Source organism: Syngnathus acus, chromosome 3 (genome assembly GCF_901709675.1).
Source record: "Syngnathus acus chromosome 3, fSynAcu1.2, whole genome shotgun sequence".
Taxonomy (NCBI): domain Eukaryota; kingdom Metazoa; phylum Chordata; class Actinopteri; order Syngnathiformes; family Syngnathidae; genus Syngnathus; species Syngnathus acus.
In genome coordinates, this window is record NC_051089.1 from 11,920,638 (window position 1) to 11,946,006 (window position 25,369).

At 43.0% G+C, this 25,369-nt stretch overlaps 1 protein-coding gene across 4 annotated transcripts in view; it reads left to right on the top strand.

Moving 5' to 3' along the window:
- The first annotated feature begins 1,113 nt into the window (after positions 1-1,113).
- Positions 1,114-25,369, top strand: part of dmxl2 (Dmx-like 2) — a 29,234-nt gene continuing 4,978 nt past the window's right edge. The window contains exons 1-47 of one of the 4 annotated variants that reach the window (XM_037248522.1): positions 1,114-1,583; positions 6,295-6,420; positions 6,884-6,955; positions 7,076-7,154; positions 7,386-7,530; positions 7,895-7,961; positions 8,045-8,217; positions 8,301-8,481; positions 8,598-8,778; positions 8,931-9,143; positions 9,237-9,508; positions 9,931-10,200; positions 10,280-10,509; positions 10,598-10,800; positions 11,027-11,148; positions 11,432-11,521; positions 11,642-11,750; positions 11,833-11,952; positions 12,056-12,283; positions 12,480-12,766; positions 13,226-13,392; positions 13,478-14,129; positions 14,355-14,684; positions 14,764-14,883; positions 15,058-15,193; positions 15,558-15,668; positions 15,792-15,961; positions 16,400-16,497; positions 16,622-16,787; positions 17,057-17,321; positions 17,449-17,651; positions 17,785-18,156; positions 18,561-18,743; positions 18,813-19,109; positions 19,219-19,410; positions 19,500-19,576; positions 19,704-19,834; positions 20,230-20,475; positions 20,709-20,891; positions 21,174-21,254; positions 21,863-21,889; positions 22,134-22,324; positions 22,473-22,606; positions 22,695-22,780; positions 22,864-23,065; positions 23,755-23,872; positions 24,731-24,796. In XM_037248522.1, the coding sequence (XP_037104417.1) occupies positions 1,497-1,583; positions 6,295-6,420; positions 6,884-6,955; positions 7,076-7,154; positions 7,386-7,530; positions 7,895-7,961; positions 8,045-8,217; positions 8,301-8,481; positions 8,598-8,778; positions 8,931-9,143; positions 9,237-9,508; positions 9,931-10,200; positions 10,280-10,509; positions 10,598-10,800; positions 11,027-11,148; positions 11,432-11,521; positions 11,642-11,750; positions 11,833-11,952; positions 12,056-12,283; positions 12,480-12,766; positions 13,226-13,392; positions 13,478-14,129; positions 14,355-14,684; positions 14,764-14,883; positions 15,058-15,193; positions 15,558-15,668; positions 15,792-15,961; positions 16,400-16,497; positions 16,622-16,787; positions 17,057-17,321; positions 17,449-17,651; positions 17,785-18,156; positions 18,561-18,743; positions 18,813-19,109; positions 19,219-19,410; positions 19,500-19,576; positions 19,704-19,834; positions 20,230-20,475; positions 20,709-20,891; positions 21,174-21,254; positions 21,863-21,889; positions 22,134-22,324; positions 22,473-22,606; positions 22,695-22,780; positions 22,864-23,065; positions 23,755-23,872; positions 24,731-24,796 (8,259 nt within the window). In that variant the 5' untranslated portion in view covers positions 1,114-1,496. The remainder of the gene's footprint in view (positions 1,584-6,294; positions 6,421-6,883; positions 6,956-7,075; positions 7,155-7,385; positions 7,531-7,894; positions 7,962-8,044; positions 8,218-8,300; positions 8,482-8,597; positions 8,779-8,930; positions 9,144-9,236; positions 9,509-9,930; positions 10,201-10,279; positions 10,510-10,597; positions 10,801-11,026; positions 11,149-11,431; positions 11,522-11,641; positions 11,751-11,832; positions 11,953-12,055; positions 12,284-12,479; positions 12,767-13,225; positions 13,393-13,477; positions 14,130-14,354; positions 14,685-14,763; positions 14,884-15,057; positions 15,194-15,557; positions 15,669-15,791; positions 15,962-16,399; positions 16,498-16,621; positions 16,788-17,056; positions 17,322-17,448; positions 17,652-17,784; positions 18,157-18,560; positions 18,744-18,812; positions 19,110-19,218; positions 19,411-19,499; positions 19,577-19,703; positions 19,835-20,229; positions 20,476-20,708; positions 20,892-21,173; positions 21,255-21,862; positions 21,890-22,133; positions 22,325-22,472; positions 22,607-22,694; positions 22,781-22,863; positions 23,066-23,754; positions 23,873-24,730; positions 24,797-25,369) is intronic. The other 3 variants (XM_037248518.1, XM_037248520.1, XM_037248521.1) reach the window with 3 other exon arrangements.

The window sequence follows — 25,369 nt, forward strand, 5'->3', positions numbered from 1 at the left end:
AATGATAAAATATGCCATGCATTGTTACTGACACTGTAAATGTTATACATATATTCTCTACGCTGCTGCCTTGTTACCATTTGCCATACTGCATGTCATGTTTGCTGGCAGGCAGGCAGGCTCCTCCAGATGATGTCACAGTGGATAAGTAATTAGGCCACTGCTTTGAAAGCTGTTTTTACATAGAGTAGTAGTCAGTGTTAATACTTTCATTATTGACAGAGAAAACTCAAGGAGATCACAGTAACGTGACGATGGACATGTGCCAGGACATCAGAGGAAAACAGCAATATGTGACTTGCAAATCTCATCATTGGCGAGATGAGTAAGCGCAGATAACAAACAATAGACACTGAACTTTAGCCGGGGTCTGTCTCACTCATGATCAAACTTCACTGTAGAAGTATCAGATATTTTATTGTCTATGTATGTGAGCAACAATGTAGGAATTGGAAAACACGGCATTTGAATGAAATAAAACAATGTTTTTTTGCATACAGTATTTATTACACATCATCTTGGTCAGCTGCAAAATTTGTGATCCCAAGTGTAGGAGAGGTGCAAGCACTTTACAGCAGGCGTGCCATTACAACCTTCAATCATTGTCATCATTAGCATCATTGAACTGTGTTAATAGAATTAATGTACATGTCACCCTACTCTTGGGTGTCGCATACACAGTCTTCAGGATGTCAGAACAGACATACAAAAATATGTATAAAAAATAAACCCTTAACTGGTCTCCAAACTAGAGTTAGGGTTTCAAACAAAGGGTAGGGTTTGAAATTATGGTTTTAATTGGGTTTATGGTTTTAAAGTACATTTTTAAACTAGGCTTAGAGTTTCCATGGACTGTATTGGGGTTAGGTTAAGGCTTTCAAAGTAGGGGTTCAGACTAGTTTGGTATTAATTAGGGTTTGTAATGAGGGTCTCAAATGACTAGGGCTATGGTTTTAAATTCGGGTTTATATTGCAAAGTAGTGTTTCAAATAGGTCAGGGTTTACTTCAAACGATTCCTTTATATAAATCAATCGGGAACAAATGTGAATATTAATGAAGTCGTTGTCAGACTTTGATCTAGGTGCTGTGGATCTATGAGCACCCAGTCGTGCCTAGGCAACGGCGTGAACGCGCATGTCAGCCTGGCTCGCTGCAGAGCCTCAGCTGCCTCTGTTGCCTCGGCTTTGACGATTAATCGTGGGGATGGTGCTGACAGCGAAAGGCGACGGATGGCCACTTTTACGCGAGTAGATGTCGGTCACGTAAAATTACATTTTACGGCTGGAAAACAAATTCGCTCTCCAACCACGACGTCTGTGGAGCAAGACGACGTTACGAGGCCGTGGACGACTCGAACGCTTACTGATCGCTTACTGATGGAATCCCCAGTTGCTGCCAGATGGAGAAACCGACAGGGTGGACTCGCTCTAAATAATTAAAAAACGGCATCTGCTGCAGCGTAAAAATACATAATACAAATTTTGGGGCAAAAAACATGCATCTGCATCAGGTGCTGACGGGAGCAGTGAACCCCGGGGATTGCTGCTACTCGGTGGGGAGCGTGAATGACGTTCCGTTCACGGTGAGTTTGTATTTGAATATTATTTGACTTGAGTTGATGCTAACTAGTGACAAGCGGAGTGAGTGGGCTGCAAGCTAGCCTCATACCAGATGGACGGGGGCGAACTAGCTCGCTGAAGCTAAAGTCCGCTAAAGCTAACCGGGTATGAAGCTAGCAAACTGCCGCACTGTGAGAATCCCAAACACTCGAGACTTCTCCTGCCTTCCTCGTTGATCGTCTGCCCTGTATTGAAAAAACAATTACTGACCTTTCTACGCCAATATCGACACTAGTCAATTACCGCTGTTATCTATGCACATGATTTAATAGCAGTCACTCAATGACCTTTAGCAGCATCTTGTCACGTTGCAATTACTGCAAGGGAATCCCTTTGCGCATCCGTTATCGTAACTCGCAAATACTGTGCTGTATGGTGGTCTAAATGTTACCGTGCTTATAACGAGGAAGGGGGCTGTACTTTGAACGTGAGAGACATTATAGTATTTAGTTGTAGAAGTGGCTTAGCTCGCAACCATTTGGCGTTAAATCCTCCTCACGGATCATTAGCTCACTGTCATCCCAGCATCAGCCATGACGTAGGCAGCCTTATATGGACACACGCGCTAGCGGCAGTGACTCTTGGAAATAATGCCAAATTCATATTGATGCTTATGAAACAGCATAGATGCACGTTTTGTCACATATGGCAAGAACCACAAGCTTCCCAATGTTTATCTCTTCTTCATGCGGGGAGGTCCCAGACAACTGGTCAATATTGCATTTTGTCTTGGAAGACACAAACAGAATAATATTACAGTGGCTGTTGTGATGGCAATAATGCGGAATGGTTCTCTCAATCTTTTCCTATTACCTTTCACATTTACCTCAAATGCACCATTTGAAGTAAACTGAAGAGTCTATGCTTTTGTTCAGCTTGTTTGTAATCAATTGATAATGGTCAGGATAGGATTGACACCCCCCCCCCCCCCCCGTTTTTTTTTTTTATGATGATTCAGGGACAGTAATTTGTTATGTCCCATGAGACAATCTGCCCTCTAAAACTCAAGTTTTTCTTGGCAGCTGCTAATGAAACTGGCAACTTACTCCTTTGACATTGTCTGGGACAAGCTGCTTTACAAAGATTTAGCTAACAATTTAGAAGCTTTCTGTATAATGACTGTTTGCGTCAAAAGTTTTGTGACTGTCTTAATAAAATTTAAGGCAGGTGCAATGGCTGCCAAATTTTTGTTTCGTCTTTTTGTATACATTTTCTTCCAGATGCTGGCTGCTTCCTGACATTCATTAGGGTATTTTATTGCGGGCTAACTCGTATCTTTTTGAATTGCAATATAGAGGGGACGTGTTCTCTTCTGCCCTGATGTTAACTTCAGATGGAGGCTGCAAATGCATGCGAGCTTTGCTCTGAGGCTCATATTCGTGCATCAGCGTAGGTTGGAACTAGCTCTGAAGCAGAAGTTGTGCACTTTGCCTTGAGGCCATAGATTGTGCACTTGGTGCTTCCCCTCTCTGTCCCAGAGGACGTTTGAAGAACACTAGACAATCTGTCCGATGTATTTTCATTCACACTGTCACTGACCCCGTGGGCTCTTGGGCTACATCCCTGGAATACACACACAACAAATGCAAGCACAAGAGTGTTAACACAACACTATTTCACCACTGTTATTTCACAACCCTACTGTCATGACTAAAATAACTTGAAGTTGATAAGACTGGAATTTGCTGAAATGCATATTGACAGGCCAGGACTGTGGCCTTGTGACCGTTGTGGGATTTTCAATCATGTCTGTGCTGTTTGTGCAAAGCAAAGAACACTGTGCCGACAGTGGAACAGGCTCTGTTGTGTTCTGGGGCTGCTCTGCTAAACCCGGCACAGTGGAAATAAAAAGCATTTATGTGCCGAGCTCTATCATAGTGCCGTGTGATATAAAAAAATTATATCTCAGACTTTGCAGCATCAACTACGTCTTTTGCATTGCAAATGTTCGGACAATATTCATACAGATTTGAGAAGAGCTTGGTTTTGTTTGACTCACTGTGCACAGTAGTCTGTCGGAATAGAAGCCATACATACTGGGGTTCTCTCTCTTGGCTAAAAATTTTTGATTTGGAGCAAGAAAAAAATATTGTTAGCTCAGGCTTTTGACTGCAGCAGCCAAGCTCGTGCGGGAAAGTGTTGGGAGCAGCTGCAGCAGCAGAACATGTCTGCATGATTGAGTTAGTCGCTGGGAATAGGGGCCATTGCATGGAAGAAAGACAGAAGTGATCTCTCGCTCTCTTCTTCTTATCTACTCTCATTGCCACAGTCAGTGCATGCATGTTCACACTTTGTTCTAAAAAAAAAAAAAAAAAAAAAAAAAAATCCCACACAGCTGCATGCCCCTAGTTTTTCCCCCGAATTGCCTTGAATAGATGCTCTTCCAAACAAAGGTGCCTGCAGATCTCATTGGTACTGTAAAAACACCAAAGCTGTCCTCCAGGAAATTACTAGTGTAAAAATCACCCTTGAGTTTCCCAAAATTGAGCAAGGATAAACATTTGAAATGGAAACCATTAGAAATCTCCCATATCGAGACATTCACTTCAACTTTAATGCATTTTCAGTTTCACACTCGCGATTGCGTTCCTCCTCCTACAGTACTGTGCTTAAAAAAAAAAAGAAAAGAGCAATATTTATTCAGTCAGCTACATTCTTTAAATACTGACAAGGTGGAATGTTGCATTGATCAGATCAGGAGAAAAGTACAACCCTGGTGTCCTGATTTGGATTGACCTCCCTAGATATATTTCGGATCAACCAAAGTCGCTTTGTGAATGCATTAATTTGTAACATTAGTAAATGTTTTTTCCAACTAGTATTGGTGGTGTATATTTTGAAGTCCAGAAAAATGCCACCATCAAAACGCTAACCTTCCTAAGTGTGTACATTGTGTAGAGTCAAAAGCTACCATCAGATTTGATTGAGCAATGCTATCGTGATGATAGCTAACAAAAGTGTCAGTCAGTCAGTCATGATGCTGCAGGATTCTGCTGAGCCTTTATTGTCCGGCGAGATAATGAAAAAGAAAGAGGAACGCCATATTTGTCTTTGTCCATCTGTTCATTAGGTTGCAGGCGAGTTCCTGCTTGATGAAAGATGACAAGACTGGCGGCGGGATTGTGATTGTGCAGGGTGGACGGTCCCATTGATCGTAATATTAAAATGAAGATGTATATTGCACCTTGCTATAGTGACTCAATCATTTAACATATATCCAGATGCTTAACAAAATAAGTTAATCGTTGGCCCCAGAGCAAAGTTGAGTTAATATCCATTTAGATTTTTGTCAAAATGTCAGACTGCGATGGGAATAAAAGGGAACACAAATATTTTCATAGTGTTCCTGTATGCTGTGTACATTTCGAAAACTGTGATAGTCATGTAGTCACTGAGGGTGTTGCGACACACTCGCCTGACTTGTGTCCAGGCAGCCTGAGTTCAGTTCCCACTCAGCGATGGTGTGCATGCGAGTGCAAATGGTCATTTGTCTCTATCATTTCAGGGTGTAGTCCGCCTTTCACCCAAAGTTATCTGAAATAGGCCCCAGCACCCCATGACGCTGAATATGATAAGCGGTGTTGAAAATGGCTGAATGGGTGGTGTTAATAGAAGTGGTTGTTTTCCCATATGCGGAGATGCTGATCATCTCAGCATCCAGTCATCTGAAATGATAAGTGGTCTATTTTCACACTGCTGGTCGTAAATGCTACAAAACTCCAATGTATTTCTAACGTGCTTCCAAATTTGTATTTTAATGGTGTCATTTTGTTATACATCAGGAATATGCTCTCATAACAAACAAGCGGTCATTGTTTGCACACCTTTTCCGCCGCACCTTGTTGGTTATCCATGAGACTGTTGGCGCATGTCGATGATGAAAGAGAAACAGGACACACAAACCAAGGGAACAAAGAGGTGATGAGAGACTCCAGTTTGTGACTGGTGTACTCGTGTTTTTGACTTGTCGAGTAGCTCAGAGCCCCACTAGATGGAAATGACTTGTTCTCAGTTAAAGGGAATCTCCACCGCATACACGGCAGCCCAAGACAGTGCGTGACGGTGACCACGTTTTAATTCCGAGTCGTGATGTGCTGCAGCAGATGAAGCTGTGTGTGTGTGTGTGTGGGGGGGGGACGTGTAATCCACGGACTGCAGTTTTCGTTTGACTTGCCTCTCGCATGCAGCGTGCACAAAGACTCATCTTGCATCAACCACCGGGGCCATAACCGCTACGATTAGTTTGTTTTTCAGTGGTGACTATAAAGCGTCCCTATTGTGTGACTCAGTGGTTCCCTGCCTCTCCTCCTGTTCTCCTGAATAATGGAAGACATAAGCTGTTGTTCAGGCACTCCTGTTTAAAATATATATAACCTTAAATAAAAGGCTAAAACTTGCTAAATACACTGCGTTTATGATCTAATATTGTTTGTGTGAATGCGAGTGTGCACTCCTGAATACTATTATTTATGTAATTTGGGCTCATGATGGTGAAGAAGTGTTGCGTTGATGCTTTATAATCCTCTCCAGTTTAAGCTCTTCACTTTTTGTGTTGTATATTTGATATAGAACCCAAACTAAAGTGAATTGCTACTTGTTTGCACCTGTATTTTCTTTTTTCAAACAGAATTTTTTTTAATGGCACATTTTAATGAGAAACCTTTTCATTTTCAGGCTTATGGCTCAGGTTGTGATGTGGTGATCTTGGCTAGTGACTTCGAGTGTGTGCAGATAATTCCAGGAGCACAGAATGGGAACATTCAGGTGGGCTGTGTGGAGTGCTCCCATCAGCTCGGCAGGGTAAGTGTTGACCTCGCACTCAAATTCCTTCACTGCTGCACTCGGTTTGTTTTTGTCCGCTTTGTTTGCAGTCATTGAATTTTGAAACCACAGCACACTCTTGAAGTGTGTATGTCGTTAGTTTTGTGCTTGTTTCACTTTGTTGGCCCCAGCTCTGTAAAGTGCTGCCAGCTTCTAAAAGGCAGCAGATGGAAGAGGACAAAAAGAAAGAAAAAGGACAGAACGTTGCTATAGCTGTTCTTTTATGATGATGATTATGATTAACAGTACGTATTCTTTCTTTGTCCATTAAGGGACATTTCTCATCTTTTTAAACTCAGTCAGGTGCTGTTAAGCATTGTGTTGATTGTAATTTTCAAGATGTCTATTTATTGATGTTTTGTTTTGTTTTTTTTATCTTCAAGATCTTTTTTTTTTTCCTGTATATTATTTTCTAATGGTTTTGAATACTGCTTTTATGTAGATTGCTGCCTCCTATGGAAACACAGTCTGCATCTTTGAACCTCTCTCTACCAACCCAAACAAACGGCACAAGGTAGCCATTTTGTCTAATAAAAACTATTGTTTACCAAAAAATGTAATAAGATGAAGTGGGCGAGGGAGCCAATAACATCGCATGGTGTGCGTGTGTGTGTTGCTCTCCTGTCACTAACAGCATCTTAACTATCAGTGGCAAAAGACAGGGCAGTTCTTCCTTGACGCCATCACCTACAACCTGGCCTGGGACCCACAGGGTATGCCAATGCTTTCTGTGTGATAAAATCAACACGTTAATGTTTTTCTCTCCAAAAACGGACTAATTGAATCCTCTCCCTGAAATACTTTTACCTCCTTACCACCTCAGTTGCCCTGAAGAACATGTGCAATTGAGTATTCTGTATCTCCCATAATACAAATGATGCTCTTTGCTCTTTAGTCATCAACTTGGCCGTGAGATGTGTCACCTAGTGCCGTTGTGTCTTCAGGGAACCGTATCCTAGCAGCAACCGAGCGGCTCCAGCTGTGGGCCCCACCACTGGCAGACGCCCTAATCGAAGAGGAGGATGGCCAGGCGTCTGAGGAAAAGCTCCATCCTGTTCTTAATGACTGGAACTGTGTCTGGCAGTGCAAGTGCGTCTTGTTTATGCGTAACTGACGAGGGAAAATGTTTCCTTTCTGCTTCATGAGTTGCAGATCTATCAAATCTAGTTAGAATCTTCACAAATGAGAAAATATTGTGATACTGAGGGTTTTCTGATAACTCAATAGTGAAAAGCTTCAACTCTATCATGATGCTGCAAGTCATGTGATTTAACTTCAGTTCATGTAATTCTCATCTTATGACAAACGTGCATGATCAGTAAAACCACCCAAACAGGGAAGTGAAAGCTTTTTAAGCATCCCCCCCATAAATTGCACATCGGCAGCTTCAGTGGTAGCCATGAGTGAGCTGTCTTTCTTTTGCATTAAGCTAATGTGACTGTGTGGCCCACAGGACTGCTGCATCTGTGCACGTTGCCAAGTGGTCCCCTGATGGAGAGTACTTTGCAACAGTTGGGAAGGTGTGCCAATAACTTGACTTTGCAAAATAAAAGGACACCGAATGAAATCACCAAAAATGATACGTGTGTGTTTGCGTATGCAGGATGACTGTTTACTCAAAGTGTGGTATCCCACCACGGGCTGGCGTTCCGCAGTGGTCGTTCAGGACCCCGCGGATAAGAAACCACCCGCCGTTCACTTCTCTTTTGTTTACCTGGCCCATCCTCGCTCGGTCACCGGTATGTCCTGGAGGAAGACTAGCAAGTACATGCCAAAGTAAGCAAATGAATATCTATTTGCAAAATGAAGTCCTGTATTTCCTTTGTGGATGTCAAGTGCATCCTTCATGTGTCTTTTAGGGGTTCGGTGTGCAATGTTTTGCTGACATCATGTGAGGATGGCGTGTGTAGGCTGTGGTCCGAGACCCTGCTTCCAGAAGACAGCTTGCTTGGGGGGCAAATATCTGAGAACACGCATTCGTTTAGCTCTAGCTTGCCAGGCTTGGCAGGCAACAAGGACAAGATTCAACATGCCTTGGAGGTATACGACATGGTGTAGTTTATGACACCTCAACAGAAATAATTGATAGCAAAAATATGTTGTGATTTTTTTGTTCTTTGTTGTTAAAATCTTTGCTATTTGCTTGGTTTGAACAGTCTATTCACCACCTGAAGCATCTGCGTCGGGGAAGGCGACGATCATCTGCTTTGGTAGCTCACAGTGAGCTGCTCCCCTCTCAGCTTGGCACGCAGGATGCACACACTCATCGCCACATTGCTCATCATGCCAACGCATTGTGTCACTTCCACATTTCAGCCAGCATTAATCCCAACACAGGTAGGCGTTTTCGCCGAAGCAGCCGTCTTTACCTTAGATCCATTTCATCTCCTATTAGTTACAGCATACGCTATTCTTATCTGTATTGATTTACTGTGTCTCAATGATCGATCTGTCTCCGCTTCCTCTTTATTCCTTGTTTTCACTTGCAGACATCCCATCAATGCTGGCAGACTCTACGCTCTTCAACCCAGATGATGGCACCGGGGCAGGAGGATTTGTGGTTCATTGGCTCAATAATAAAGATCTAAGCTTCACCTGCTCGATGGATCTTTTTATGCTACAGCTCCGCAAGTACTCTGAACAGCAGCTAGATCATGCAACAGAAGACCCCCTGGACCCCGAAGCTTTGAAGTTTGACTTTGGTACGACCAGAGTCCAGTGGACATTCCTTAATGACACATTTATTGCGTATATGGCACAAGCACATGATGAAACTTTTTTTTTTTTACTTCTAGACCTGGATGAGATGTCTGACAAAGGCTCATCTGAACTTGGAGAGGAAGCGGAGACAGGGGAGCAGGGAAGCACAAAGGCATCCTCACCAGGATCCAGCTCCAGCTTGCCTTTGCCCTCAATGCTGCTGGAAAGGAGGATGGAGATTCTAATCACAGAGTGGAATAAGAGTCCTGACATGTTGTTCACCATCCACCCAACTGATGGCTCTTTCCTTGTTTGGCATGTCAAGTACTTGGATGAATTTAACCAAGGGATCTTCCGACAGGTTCAGGTAAGAACAGCTTTGATGGTTTGAAAGCCTTGCAGTGTCCTGCTTTTAATGTCACGCAAGTGAAATTAAGTCTTTTTTTTCTCCTAAATATTAGCTTGGCTGCTTTTAATCAGTGATTACTGTGCCACATGCTCATCCAGGCATACATTACACTCACTGGTGATTATAGTGGAGGAGGATTTGCCTCTCTTGTGAAGCTAAATAAGCCAACCAAAGTGTTCAAATCCTCTCTGACAGTGTGCATTTAAATTCAATATCTTTGTAAAGGCATACCGTTTGATATAGCCTTGCCTTGGCTCTCCTTGACAATTAGCTAATGTATGCGGTATAATGTTTTGGCTGGTCAGCAATTATTGTGTAAATCCAACAATCAAATCACTGTGAATGATTGTGGTTATCTTTCCTGCCCAATATGCCTACAGGTGTCCTTTTCCTCCCGTATCCCAGTGGCATTTCCTACAGGCGATGCCAACTCTCTGAGTAAAAACATCTTGATGTATGCCTGTACTTTGACCGAGAGGGAGAGTTTCAGGGCAGGCGATCAAGGAAGGATGGTTCAACACGTCGCTCACTCTGCCTCAGCCTCGGCCGGCCTTGGCTTGCCTGCATTAGCCTCTTCTTATTTTCCTAATCCCGGCACTAGTCCTGCAGTTATGATGGTCTCCAAGCATGTTGACGGATCTCTTAACCAGGTGTGTGTGGGGGGATGGAGTGGGAATAGTAGTATTTTTGTATGCTAGCAGAATCTGAGAAGTTTGTCTGCGTTTCCAGTGGGCCGTGACATTCGCTGAGCACTCCGCATTCTCCAATGTGATGACCGTATCCCACAAATTTCGCTATTGTGGCCACCGTTTCCATTTGAATGACCAAGCCTGTCATACAGTGCTGCCACTGCTGCTCACATCCTCACACCATAATGCACTGCTTACACCTCCCTCGGCTCCTGGAAGCATGGATGGGGAACAACCTCCCACTTTTCCCCTTCCAAAGGGACTTCCAAGGTAAGACGCAATGAAAAGGTATAATGGACAAGAACCAGAAGAGGTAGTGACAATAAATATCACAAGGATTTCTCTCTTTGTTTATCAGGAAGCAGCTTCGCAATGCAGCAACAAGGACCTTCCATGACCCCAATGCCATCTACAGTGAACTCATCTTGTGGCGAGTGGATCACATTGGACCACTCTCATGCACCGGAGGGGTCTCCGAACTGGCTCGGATCAACTCGCTGCACACCTCTGCTTTCAGCAATGTTGCTTGGCTGCCTTCACTTGTCCCCAGCTCTGTACTTGGTAAACATGTCAAAGATGTCTGAATTATTTCATGTTATCTGTCTAAAATAAAAGACAGTGCAGCAACATTTCGTTCAGCTTTGAGAGGCAGTCATGCATTTGGTATTTCAGATGATCAAAGTCTACTCAGCTACAATATGCAAAGGAAATCATCTTGTCTCCTTATATTCTACAGCCTTAAAAGTTTGTTTCATCTCACTGTCGCACTATATTTTGCTCCCTTCAGGAACGTACTGTAATAGTGCCAGTGCCTGCTTTGTGGCATCAGATGGTAAGAACCTTCGTCTGTATCAAGCTGTGGTCGATGCCAGAAAGCTACTAGATGAACTCTCAGATCCGGAAACATCTGTGAGTGGACCAACACACAGAAACACACGAATGCCACTTGTCATGTGGCAACCATATGTCACCTTTTCCCTGTTTTTGAATTGAACGATATTTTGTGGACTAATTGGGTGGGTGTCACGTTTGAAGCGGAACTAACCAAAACACAAAACTGTATATAATTCATCCATATTGGGGGGGAAAAAATAACCAAGGCATGAATTAGCATCATAGATGACATAAAAATATCTTTGCATTTTCACCACGTTTTCTCTATACTTACAATCATTTTTGTGTCACGGTTCAGAAACTAGTTGGTGAAGTCTTCAACATTGTCAGTCAGCAGTCTACCGCCAGACCTGGCTGTATCATAGAGCTGGATGTCATTACAAACCAGGTGAGTCATTGCTCTTCGCATCACTTTCCTGAGCGTGGGGGGAATCCAGATCTTGGAATGCTAACATTGTGTACACAGAGTATGTATTGTGATTGCGTTTTCTTTTTCCATATGCAATAGTGTGGTTCCACCACGCAGCTGCTCCATGTCTTCCAAGAGGACTTCATTCTAGGTTACAAACCTCAAAAAGAACCAGGCACACACACAACTGCTTTTCCATCTGGCGAAGGTGCACTCACTATACTATATGTTTAATACTGCACCTTCTACAACTTCGCAAACCTGATATTCAAATAATTTTCTGATACCAGATTACCACCCTCCACCATTTTCGGAGAAGTTTTTCCTAGTGGTGATAGAAAAGGATCTCAACAGGAACTCAGTGCTACAAATGTGGCACTTGCACCTCCAGTCTGTTCAGGCCTGTGTTGGTAAGATATTTATTTTAATAGAAGCATTATTTGGTAGTTTTATTGTGTACTCTCATCTCTAAAATGCAATCCAGCTTCATTGTTACTGTATCTTTGTGCGCAGATGATCTGAACGAAGATTCTAGCTTCCAGAGCCAGCTCATGGTTCCCAATCAAGTCATGAATCCCGACTCATCTCCAGAGACCTCCCCTATCAGGCCTCTTCCACGCTCAGCCTCCACAGTCAACTTGCAGTCAGCCAGCAAACTCATCCTTAGTTCCAAACTGGTGTACAGCAAGCGACTAGACCTGCCCCATGGGGTAGAGGTTACCAGAGCCACACCGTCTGCTGGTCAGCCTGAGCATTGTCTTGACTCTTATTATTTTCAAATTTAAAGAATTGGATTACGAATCTGTATTTAGCTACCTTTTATTTATTAATATAAATATGTTGCAAATTATTTACGTACTACATGCTAAAAAAGAGGAGAGTATCTGGCACTAGGTTACGGATTATTTTTGTTTTACTCATCTTGTTTTTCTTTTAGGTCATCTCAGTTCCTCCTCCATCTACCCCGTGTGCTTGGCTCCTTATCTGATTGTGACTACCTGCTCTGACTCTCGAGTGCGGTTCTGGCGTTGTGCCGTCGAGGGTGATCATGGAGATAGTGACAATGAGCAGGACAAGAGGATGTACCGCTGGGAGCCGTGGGCTCTAATGAACGAAGAGGAAGACAACAACAGCGCTGTGTTTGTGTCAGGGCGGCCTGTTGCCGTGTCATGCTCCTACATTGGTAGGCTGGCTGTGGCTTTTAAACAGCCACGTCAAGGACAGGTAATATATTTGAATGTTCTATTGCTCCAAGATTACATTATACATGTTTAAATCAGTTGTTGCCTGTATATGCAATTCCCCCAAAACATGGGGCGAGTCTGTGTTGCCTTAATTAATGAGACGGTGATTTCATTCAAGTTCAAATAATTTTTATTTGTAAAATAGTCAACAAACCTTACGTACAAGATATGTCATAGCTGTTGCGCATGTTCTTTGCATTTCCAAAATCAAATCCAAAATGGCTCTAGTGTTCAATAGAGTTAATAGTTTTGTTCTCAAAGAAATCATAACATTTTAAATTGGTTAATGATGAAAAAAAATCAAACAACTTGGGGAAAGATCATTATCTATTTGTGAAGAATTATTGAAAATGAGGTGATAATTCATAATGCAGCATTACTTTTAATAATTTCTGTGCCATTTTATATATTTTAACTTTTTTTTTTATTCCCCCTCTAGATTTCTGGGAAAGATTTCTCCATGCATGTGTCTATCTATGAGTGTGAATCAACTGGTGGTTCAGAGTGGGTTTTGGAGCAAACTCTCCACTTGGAAGAATTCAACAAACCCTCGTCAACCTTGGACCCGAGAGTCAGCGTGGACTCTAACCTCTTTGTTTACAGCAGGTCAGGGAGGCACTGCCTATTTCTGTAAGCTACTCTGCTGCTATCAGCTGTCTCAAATATATAAGGAAATTGCTCTCTGTACTAGGTCGGACCTGTACATGAGCCGAGACCACAACTCACCCAACATCAAGCATTACGTCCATTTGGATTGGTTGTCAAAAGAAGATGGCTCTCACATCCTTACAGTGGGGGTTGGATCCAACATTCTTATGTACGGTCGAATCTCTGGCATGGTCAATGAGCAGACAAGCAGCAAAGAAGGTGTGGCTGTCATCACCCTACCCCTAGGGGGCAGTATCAAACAGGGGATCCGCTCTCGCTGGATCCTGCTAAGGGCAGTGGACCTGCTGTCCTCTGTGGATGGTACTCCATCTCTGCCAGTCTCACTCTCTTGGGTGAGGGATGGCATCTTGGTGGTGGGCATGGATTGCGAGATGCATGTGTATGCCCAGTGGCATCAGGACAAGAAGCCTGGTGAGGGAGAGGAGGGCAACCTGTCATCTGCAGACATTGCTGGAGGTCAAACCGCAACTTCTTCCGCAGTCTTCGAAGGGAGAACCAGGTCCAAGAGTGTTTTTGAAGGAAGCACCGCAGTGGATGAGGCCCTACGTGCCCCAGCTGGACTTCAAGAGGGTGGACTTTTTGAGGCAGCACACTCCCTGTCCCCAACTCTACCCCAATATCATCCCACCCAGTTGCTTGAGCTCATGGATTTGGGAAAGGTTCGCCGCGCCAAGGTGAGTCATCCTCATCCCTTAGTAAAGTGGTTCTCAAACATGTTCTGCTTAAAAAAAATACTTTCTACATTAACACTGTGATTGACATAATTCAGTAATTCTTTAGCATTCCACTAGAGATAGTTTGTGTTCTACTAGTGCTACTCAAACCGCTATTTGATGACCACTACTCTAGTAGTATTTAACAGCAATTTCCTGTGTGTATTTTAATCGTCTTTCTGCCAGGCCATTCTTGCTCATTTGGTGAAGTGTATTGCTGGGGAGGTCGCTGTAGTAAGAGATGTAGAGGCAGGTGAGGGTGGAGCCAGAAGACATCTGTCCAGAACCATCAGTGTGACCGGCAGCACCGCAAAAGATACCATCGTAGCCGGTCGTGACGGAGGAAGGGATTATACCGAAATCAACTCCATCCCCCCACTGCCTCTCTACGCGCTCATGTTGGCTGACGAAGACACTTCCTTCAAGGGGGCAGAAGAAACTGTCAAAGGACCCAAAGTGGCCAACGGTGAGGCAGGGCACATTTTGGCTGAGGACCAGTATGCTGACCTCTTCCAGGTTTGTACACAACGGTCGAAAGCATTTTGTCGTTGAAGATTGAGGCTGATTTCTTTTATACTTATGACTGTGTTAACAGGTGCCAACAGTCACCACAGACGACTTTGTGAACTTTGCCACTGACAAACCTGAGAAGAAATCTCGTGTTATCAACCTCTCACAATACGGTCCTGCCTACTTTGGACCAGAACATGCACAGGTATTAAGAAGACTGAAAAAATGAACCTGTTACATTTTTATCAAGTGTAGAAATTCTAAATGCTTTAATGGTAAATTAAGTCAGCAAACTTACTTATTAGAAGAAGCCAGAAAACATAGTGACAACATCAAGCAGCTTCATTATGACTCGTCCTTTACCCATGTGTCTGTCTAGGTGTTGTCCAGTCACCTTATGCATTCCAGCCTCCCTGGACTAACCCGACTCGAGCAAATGTTCTTGGTGGCCCTTGCTGACACGGTAGCAACCACTAGTGCTGAGGTCACCAGCTCCACTGACCAACAATACACAGGTCAGAAATTGTGTCAATGCGGTGTCATTTTTATTGGATACCTTGGAACGTACAACATATGTGATTTATCTTTACACAAAGGCTGTGCACACCAAAATTTAGTCAAGCACTTTGCAGCATCGTCCATTGTCCTTATCTTTTCGTCTTTTTTTTTTTTCTGTAATTTATAATCCGGTTTATTTAGTCTTTTGAGGAGAAGACATTAGCAGGTTGTTCCAGCACAGAGACAGTAAGAAGGTTCAGGGACAAGAGAAACAGAGTGACATGCAAAAGGACAGGTTTTTTTTTAAGGGTTTAAAGGGGAGACGTCACAATCAAATGAATATCAGTGACACCAGTTGACAGCTACCTGCTGTGTTTATAGGAGGCGAGGCTCTGGACGAGTGTGGACTGAGGTACCTGCTGGCCATGCGTCTTCATACTTGCCTGCTCACCTCTCTGCCCCCACTTTACCGCATGCAGCTTCTTCACCAAGGTAAAACACTTTGACACTGCTGTTTTATTTAATACGGTGAACTCTCCAGCTCATTTAATGCTGACACTTTTTTTTTTTTCTTGCCACCATCACTCATCTTCTCTCTCAATATGTCCTTGTTAGGTCTGTCAACATGCCATTTTGCCTGGGCCTTTCACTCTGAGGCAGAGGAGGAGCTGCTGAATATGATTCCGGCCATGCAGAGAGGTGACCCCCAGTGGTCTGAACTCCGAGCTGTTGGTGTTGGTTGGTGGATACGCAACATCAACACCTTGCGGAAAATGGTGGAGAAGGTAGCTAGAGATCTGAATTCTGAGAAACATGTTACTAATAGCGTAATGCGGCACCAAAATAATTTATGTTACAAGTCTTCAATATTTTTGGTGTGCTTATCAGAGTGCTGGTAAGGGACAGCTACAGTTTGATTGACTATTTCACACAACACTGAAATCAGCACAAAATTGTTTCAGTTTAACCTTTAAGTCCAATTCTTGTTGTTTAACTTTATTGTCAGGCTAACAAAAATGATTACAAATTGCACATTTCCATGTCAAATGTGCTTGCTTGCACTTAAAATATGTACAGTGTAGCTATGTTACAAAATTATGATCCCAAAAAAAATCACCTAAAAGAATTGGATTTGGGATATGTTCCGTCTATCAGTTTATTATAAAAAAAAAAAAAAGTTTAACTCTTTTTTTTTAATCATGAATAATTTTCTGTATTATCAGTTGGGCAAAGCTGCATTCCAGAGGCACAATGACCCCTTAGATGCTGCTCTCTTCTACCTGGCCATGAAGAAAAAGGCTGTCCTGTGGGGGCTCTTCAGGTGGGACTTTTTTTATCCTAAAAAAGTGCATCAATATTAGTTATTTATTCAATTTTAAAATGATACCGTTCATTTACAGTATTACTAAGTGGGGATATGAAGTTAAGTTGTTTGTTTCTCTCAGATCCCAACATGATGAGAAGATGACTCAGTTCTTCAAGAATAATTTCAGTGAAGACCGGTGGAGGAAGGCAGCTCTAAAAAATGCTTTTTCCCTGCTTGGAAAGCAACGCTTTGAACAGTCGGCTGCTTTCTTCTTGCTGGCTGGATCACTCAAAGATGCAATAGAGGTGTGAACAACTCTCACCAATGCATATCTCATATCTGAAAATAGAGATTCTTGTTGTTTCTGAGACAGCTGATTATTCTGCAGCTCTAAGACAAATTATATTGATAAATGGGGTAAATGTCCACATATCTTTCCTTGACCAAGGTTTTACATGCTATATAGTCAAAACATAGATAACAAAAAGTAAAGCTTCTTAGATGCCTAAACTTGCATTTAATATTTATTTTTAATCTGCCGCTCATATCCCATCTACTGTTTTGTTGTGTGTAGGTGTTGCTGGAGAAGATGGAGGACCTCCAGTTAGCCATGATAGTTGCTCGGCTGTATGAAGCAGACTTTGAGAATTCATCCACGTGCCAAGGCCTCCTTTATGAGAAGGTTCTTGGATGTGACAAGGACGGAAGTCATTACCATTGTTCTAGACTTCACCCTGACCCGTTCCTGCGCAGCATAGCGTACTGGATAATGAAGGATTACACCCAAGCCCTGGACACACTTTTAGAGCGCACCCCCAAAGATGATGATGATAATCCTGGTGAGTTGGTTTGAGACATTCAGTACATTACTTGTGAAGTCTCAATAACATTAATAAAGGCTTCGTTTGGTTTAAGGCATTCACACATTTCTTTCTCTCTCACTCACTTTTTTGTATTGTGTTTTAGATGTGATGGTCAAATCTTGCAACCCTGTAGTGTTCAGTTTCTACAACTATCTAAGAACCCACCCACTCATCATCCGGCGGCACTTTGCAAGTTCAGAGGGTACAGCAACCACAGTGGGGCTCACTGCAGAAAAAAATAGTGCGGATGAGATCAACCTCATAGAGCGCAAATTATTCTTCACCACAGCAAATGCACATTTCAAGGTGGGTTTACTTATCTGGGCCAATGGCTGTAACCACTCAAACCATTCCTGTTTAAAAGTATAAAAAAAAAAAAAGCATTCGACAGAGTCTAATTGACAATTAACACACAAGTAATTTCAATGTAATCCAACAGGTGGGCTGCCCAGTTCTGGCCCTAGAGGTTCTCTCCAAAATTCCCAAAGTTACCAAGAAATCAGGCTCCTCTCCCCTGAGCAAGGCTTCATCCAAGGCCAACGTAAACTCAAGCCTGCTATTAGAACGGACCACAGGTATAGACTGGGCTTCCCCTGCTCCCCCGGCTTGGGGAGGAGATGACAATGCAGGTGGGATGGACTGGAGCCAACCCATTGGCAAGTCGGAAGACGATGAGCTAAAGCTCGAATGGGGGGATGACAAGGATGATGATGAAGACGACGATGAGGATTGTCTGACGATGAAGAAACTTGAAACTGAAACGAAAGCAGAGGGAACTTTTGAAACTAAGCTACAGAGAGATGCCTCACAGGTTGGACAAATAACCTTCAAACTGTTTATAAATAACTGTCCCAATGTGCAGCTCTGTCATTAAAAAATGTCATTTAATTCTTTCATCCAAATGTACTCAATTAATATGAGAATGACTCCATTGAAGTGGAGCAAAGCCGTAACATTTTCAAAGTGGAGCAGAGATTTAATGGCTGAAGTTGGAGTTAAATGCCTCAGCCGTTAAAATACATTGTACACTTGGACTGCGCATGCACAAAGGGAACATTTGGTGGTTCAAGCACCGCCTCTGGTGGGTCAGTAGGAATGAAATAGAGCTGTCATTTAATCTAATGGTATGAAAGAAATTATTTTAGTTACTAGTAGAGCTTGGTGTAACACTTCATAGTGAACAAGAAAATGATCATTTCTCTTTTTATCTTTTAGGGTGAGTCTGAGGTGGATGTGATAGCAGAGCAGCTGAAGTTCCGTGCCTGCCTAAAAATCCTAATGACAGAGTTGCGCACACTAGCCACCGGCTTCGAGGTGGATGGAGGCAAACTTCGTTTTCAGCTCTACAGTTGGCTGGAAAAGGAGATTGCAGCCATTCATAACATCTGCAACTACAAGGTGAAATATTCCACATTTCCTTCAGGTAATATCTCAAACCAATCCTGTTTTATTTTTATGAATATGCAGGTGGAAGGCAAGGAGCAAGAGTCAGAAGCAGAGCACTGGGTGGAACGAGCAGCATCAGTGGATATATCAGATGACATGTTTGAGAGACTCGACGCCTGTGCCTATGAGCGTCACCAAATGGAGCGACGGCGCCTTCAAGCTAAGCAGCAGCATTCGGAAAGGCGCAAGGCTTGGCTGAGGAAGAACCAGGCCCTCCTCCGGGTTTTCCTCTCTTACTGCAGTCTCCATGGAGCCAAGGGCGGAGGAGTCACCTCTGTACGCATGGAGCTCCTGTTCCTTCTGCAGGAAAGCCAACAGGTAGCCACATACTTGTTTAATAACTGGATTAGCTACCATATGTATCTGCAAGTTCCATGTCACTCATCTTGGCACAGTAAATGATGAAGCCACTTATCTTTGTTTTTAGGAGATCACAGTGAAGCAGCTGCAGTCTCCCCTCCCTCTTCCAACCACCTTGCCTCTGCTCTCGGCCTGCATTGCCACCACCAAAACGGTCATAGCCAACCCCGTGCTTCATCTCAGCAACCACATTCATGATATCTTGCACACCGTCACCCTCATGGAGGCTCCGCCGCATCCAGATATCATGGATGACCGGGTTCGAACTCAAATTCATTCACACAGTTTGTTCAGTGTCCTTTTCATGAGTGGAAAATTAGAACAATGAATTGTCTCTGTCTGCCTCAGGTAAATGCTCTACACACACTGGCAGCATCTCTGTCTGCTTGCATCTATCAGGCACTGTGTGACAGCCATAGTTACAGGTACTCTACAACTCGCGCCTTTGAATGTTCATTGGCATATTTTATGTATGTCTCTTCGGTGCAGTTACAGCAGGCCTTGTCCTTTTCACTGTAGATGAAAACTCGTACCTTTTTATTGACTTTTCAGCAGCCAGACAGAGGCCAATCAGTTTACTGGAATGGTGTACCAGGGGTTGTTGCTCAGTGAGAGGAAACGACTTCGTACAGAAAGCATAGAGGAACATATCACTCCAAACTCTGCTCCTGCGCAGTGGCCAGGTAAATTGTTTTGCACTTGAAAAAGCAAGTACGCCATTGTTTGTTTTTGAATGATTTGCATTTTCATTCATCTGTGTTTGACATATTTAGCATAATCAGTTTAGAGTGCAATTGAGTTGTTTCAATAAACTGACCTATGAGAGCGCATCAACGACATGATAGCGAGAGAATATGAAAAGTGGGGGTAGCGGTGCAAAGCAGGAAGTCTGTTTATGCAAATAGGCAGATGGTGTTCTATAATAGGAGCTTCATGGCCTCTGGCAAGGAAACAGAAAGAGAGATCCTGCTCATTATGTTCATTTCTGAATTGCCTTTATATCGTGCACAGACTGCATTTTTGTTCTTTGCTATGATGCTATTTGATAATGTTATGCATGCGTGTTCCTTTTCTCCAGGTGTGTCGTCCCTGATTTCTCTGTTGACGTCTGCCAGGGAGGAGGACCAGCCGAGACTCAACGTGCTACTGTGTGAAGCAGTCATGGCTGTTTATCTAGCCTTGCTCATCCACGGCTTGGGCACCCACAACAGCAATGAACTCTTCCGCCTTGCCGCACATCCTCTCAACAACCGCATGTGGGCCGCAGTCTTTGGAGGAGGAGCCAAAGTCATAATAAAGCCAAAGAGGCCCGAGGCCCCACCAGGTATAGTTAGTGTTCGTGTACTTAGTTACGTTCTGTCTTTGCATTTATTTGCCTGTCTCTATACTTATATGCCCTAGCCCCATCCCGTTGTCAACGTCTCTTCCCTCCATTGTAATGCTTCTCTGAAATGTCATCAGGGCCAAAAACGTCCACTCAGCCCTGATGTACTTCCTAAGATGCTGTTGTAGATGTGTAGTGTCTTGTGTGAGTGTGCGCTCTGCCCTGTGTCCCAGTGCCAGCTGATTTTGAGGCAGCCAGGCCAGAGGAGTCTCAGGAGTCACGAAGACCTGAGCAGGGCAACCTCACCCAAACCCCCAAACCCATTCCCTATGAAACCCAGTGTCCCAAACAGTACCCCCCTCTCGTTTCAAGGGGAGGTGGGCCAGGCACTGTGGCACCAGCAACTAAGACCAGCTGTGAGTAACAAGCTGGTGGTTTGCAGGATTGAAGTGCATGGTAGATGTACAGTACAGGTTTGCACTGTTGCTGATGACACCCACCCCCCTTCTCTTTGTTGTGTGGTTAACACTGAATGTCTATTATAAACAGCCATGTGTGATTTGAAGTGGGTTGTTTTGAAAAGCCAACAGCATATTTTGGTGTTTGTTTGCAGTGTACGTGTTTGTCTTTTGTACTGCATGTGCGTGCATTGTCCTTTGTGCTCAACTCATGCTATCATTCCTGTTGTGCCGCTGAAGCAACAGTCGGGGCAAGCAAGGACGGTACAGAAGCCCAAGCTGACCCCCCACAGATTAATTCTGAAGTTAAGGCTAAACCAGGTACATCCTGTGGAGTTGTTAGAGTAATGAAGCAGTGGACCTAAAACTCTTTAAATAGCCTTGATGAGCGAGTGTTAATCCTTTGATGTTAACAATGCGTGATAGTTAGTGTGTGCGCCAGTAGTGGGTATGTGATTATAACTAATGATTGCAATGTAGACTGATTCACTGAGTTGCCCGAAATTCGCACCGCTCACTGCCCTGATTTTGTTTTGTGGAAGGGGAAGATACAGATTGGCATTTCGACTCTAAAAGTGCAAAGGAGCGAGTAGAGACAAGCGTTTGAAGAACAGAGGCAAAGTGGCCCTCTTCAAATCCAATCAATTCATAGGAATCAGTTTAATACCTTTTTTAATGCTGACCTTTTGAGTACAGATAACGGCACCATTTCACAAACGCCGAGGCACACGCATTTCACATGGTTCGCCCAAGAAAACCTTTTTCCATTATTATTTGAGTTACTGAACATCATCATTCATTGATGTTTCTCTGTCTCTAATTTTGTGATCTACTGCATTAGTTTCAGTCATACAAGAATGTGTTGTGAGTCTAACTGCTCTGTCAATTCTGTTTTGTGTTGTGTCTTGTTTTGTCTGGTGCAATGCCAGTGATAGTTCTGCAAGATAACAGTGCAGGTTTGTGCATATCCAAGTGAATGTATGCTGAATGTCTGCACAGTGCAGATTTGCACAGATTACATATTGCCAGTTGGATGTGTTCTGGGTGTTGATGCAATTCACTCATCCTGATGTATTTCTCGATATTTTGTCATTACAGTGATGCACAGTCTCAGATCCTCCTTATTCAGCATTTTGCAGTCTGGACCAAACCGATAGAATTAAAATCTGAAGGATGTTGTGTCTTTGTTTTGTCCGTCAGTGGTGCCCACTCAGCCCCCAGCTGAGGATGGGGACCGATACAGGCGCAGATTTAATATGAGGATGCTGGTACCTGGTCGCCCTGTGAAGGAAACGCCGGCCGCCCCACCTCCGCTGCCCACAGAGAGACCCACGTACAGGGAGAAATTTATTCCCCCAGAGCTGAGCATGTGGGACTATTTTGTGGCCAAAGTAAGCCACCGACTGCATTTTTCCACATTTGGAATCAATAAGAGTTTTGTTTTTAATCCAATTTACTTTACACCCAAACAAATGAAATGTGATGTTTGTTACTTCCCTTGTTCCCTCTCACCTCTACTTTTTTTATTTTTCTTCTCAGCCCTTCCTGCCATTGTCAGAGAGCAATGCTTTGTGCGACTCTGACGAAAGTGGAGCAGAGGATGATGAAGATGATGATGACGCTTTCCTTTCTGACACACAGATGACTGAGCACTCTGACCCCAACTCCTACAGGTGGGCTGTGCTTCTTTTCTAGCCTGTTATTTGGAAGGCTGTGCTTCTGCTTTTAACAATCCTGTGTGCTGTCCATTTGGGACCATAGCTGGGCTCTGATCCGGTTGGTTATGGTGAAACTGTTTCATCACTCTATTAAGAACTTCCTCCCTATCACTGGGCTTGACTTTGCAGGTACAAACGTACACTATCGGGTTACTCTTCAGTTAACTGTAGCATATTCATTAAAATATTTTTGTGTGCTGTTTTTGCTGCAGACTTGCCAGTCACTTCGCCTTTCACAAACGCTGTGTTGAAGACCCTCGAAAACTGGGAACACATTTTATTGGAGACCATGAATAAATTTGACGGTCCACCTCCCAACTACATTAACACTTACCCTACTGACCTCAGTGCTGGAGGCGGTCCTGCCATACTGCGACACAAGGCCATGCTGGAGCCAGACAACACTCCTTTTAAGTAAGACTTGCTGTACAGTAAATCAATCACACTGACACGCACATTGATCTTAGAGAAGACCATAAACGTCAGGCGGGTGATGCCTGCATCTTTATTTGAGCATCAATACATGATTTAGTCAAGCTCTGTGCACTTAACCAAGATTCGATTACAATTATGATTATTACACTTCACCATTACAAAATTGGCAAAAAAACATTAGTATGCATTAATATCCAGTGAACTAGGTTTGCTCAATCACAAAAACCATACTTTGTACATTTGCATATTTTTATTTTAAAATAACAAATTTTGTACATTTTGTTTCGTCTGAAAGAAACTGACATAGTGTTTCAAAGAAATGTGTTCTTCGTAATATTTTTGACCACATATAAACATTTTCTTGTTTTGTACCAAAAAGTAAATGATCATTTGAGTTCAATTATTACCAAAATAATCGGGATTAGCAGCCCCAATTTAGGAACCCTTTTACTGCAGATAGTAATAGTTTAATTCTCTGCATTTTCATTTTCTACATTTTCTCTGAAAGGAATACAACAATGCTCATTAGAAATGAGTAAAGAACTCAATTTTCACTCTCTCATGCACCCAAATTCTTTATTTTGTACAGTATGAGGGGTATTAATGAGATGATCTGAGAATTCATTAATTCTGATCATTCTGACATGTTTAAATTTATTGTCTTGTAGAACAAAAAACCATCAGTCCTTTCCAGCTCGACGCCTGTGGCATTTTCTTGTCAAACAGGAAGTTCTTCAGGAGACCTTAATTCGTTACATCTTCACCAAGAAAAGGAAGCAGTGTGAGGTCAGCTGATTACATGCTTTTGGGATATTTGTTTGTTTTGCACAGGGATAAAGGCATGTGTAATGTCGTGTTTGTGGGGCATCATTTAGGACCAACACTCCTTGAAGTTGACCCATTAATGGTATTGTAAATTATTACACAGAAAAGTGCTCATTTACTAAGCTCCCAAATAGCGGGCCATGAATTGAGTGTTCAGTTAGTTTAACCGATTGCACGCGCTGTTGGCAACAGATGTAAAAGTGTGGGAGACTTTGATTTTGCAAGTTAGATATCTCCCATGGTTTTCACAAGAGAACATTTGGAAGCACACCAAAAGATTTGTATTAAGTTTGATAAATCACATTCCGTGTGCCAAATTCGTCTGTTTGAAAAAAATCTTCAGCGAATGCGCAAAATGAACTACGCTCCAATTGTGCAATTTAGTTAGACGCAGCACCAGGAGATCAGTTTCAACATCTCTTTGCCGTGAGCAGTCACGTTTTCGCCCGTTGCGTGTGCAAACCTTTTGTAATTCAGGCCCTGAGCATTTTTATCTGTTGATATTGATACTATCCTTGCTTTGACTTCTGAGACAACTTCAAGTACGTGACAGTTAAGTGACTTTTGTGATGTCTGGAACTGCTCATTACTGTGTGGTTACCCACATAGACAGATAAGCGTTCCTTAGTGCACACTCTGAGGTGGCCTCATCATAGAATACATTCAGACTATATTTCATGCATCAGAAGTCCTTTCAGCATTCTTTGAATTTTATTTTTCATTCCATGTTTTATTTTTCTGTGTGTGTGTGCATGGGTTTTGTGTCGTGCTGTGCTGTGTTGTGTTGGTGTGTTCTACGCCTTGATGTGTGTTGTGTAGTCTGTAGACAACCATACGGACCATGTAAGGCCAAACTGCGTAGCTGGAGGTAGCGGTCCCAACAAGGTAGTAGTATTACCAAGTATCACCAGGCTAGCTTTGTCTGTCCCTCTGACTGTTGGTGGTAGTCACTACTAGATGGCTAAGCTTGAAGGAGCAACATTTAAGAAATATACTGGTTGTGGTGAATGTCTGCTCTCCAGCTTGGCTTGATAATGACTGCTCCCGCAGCTATTCAAGCATATGATCTAGTCAAGGCTAATCTTAACCCCTCACAGGGATGTCTGTGTTTTCCACTCTCACATCCAATTCCTACCAATAACAGATGGATGTTCTTATGTTTCACACTCTTTGGAGACAACAGCATCTAAGCTTCCTCTACGTAGCGCACAAAATATAATTACTAACTTGCATGTTCACTGTCAGAGCTGTGTGGGATTTCCACCTCTGATACTTTTGTCAGATCTTTCTCAAACTACTCATTTCTTGTTAACCTGACTCTTCTAATGCTGCTTCCACAAAATATGCTGATGGCTGCAGCTGAGTTGATTTCTCCATCCAAATTCTTAACTAATTAACAGTTTGTGTTAAAAGTCCTCTTAATGTGTACTGTTGAACTTGCTTTTTATCTGCTCTCCT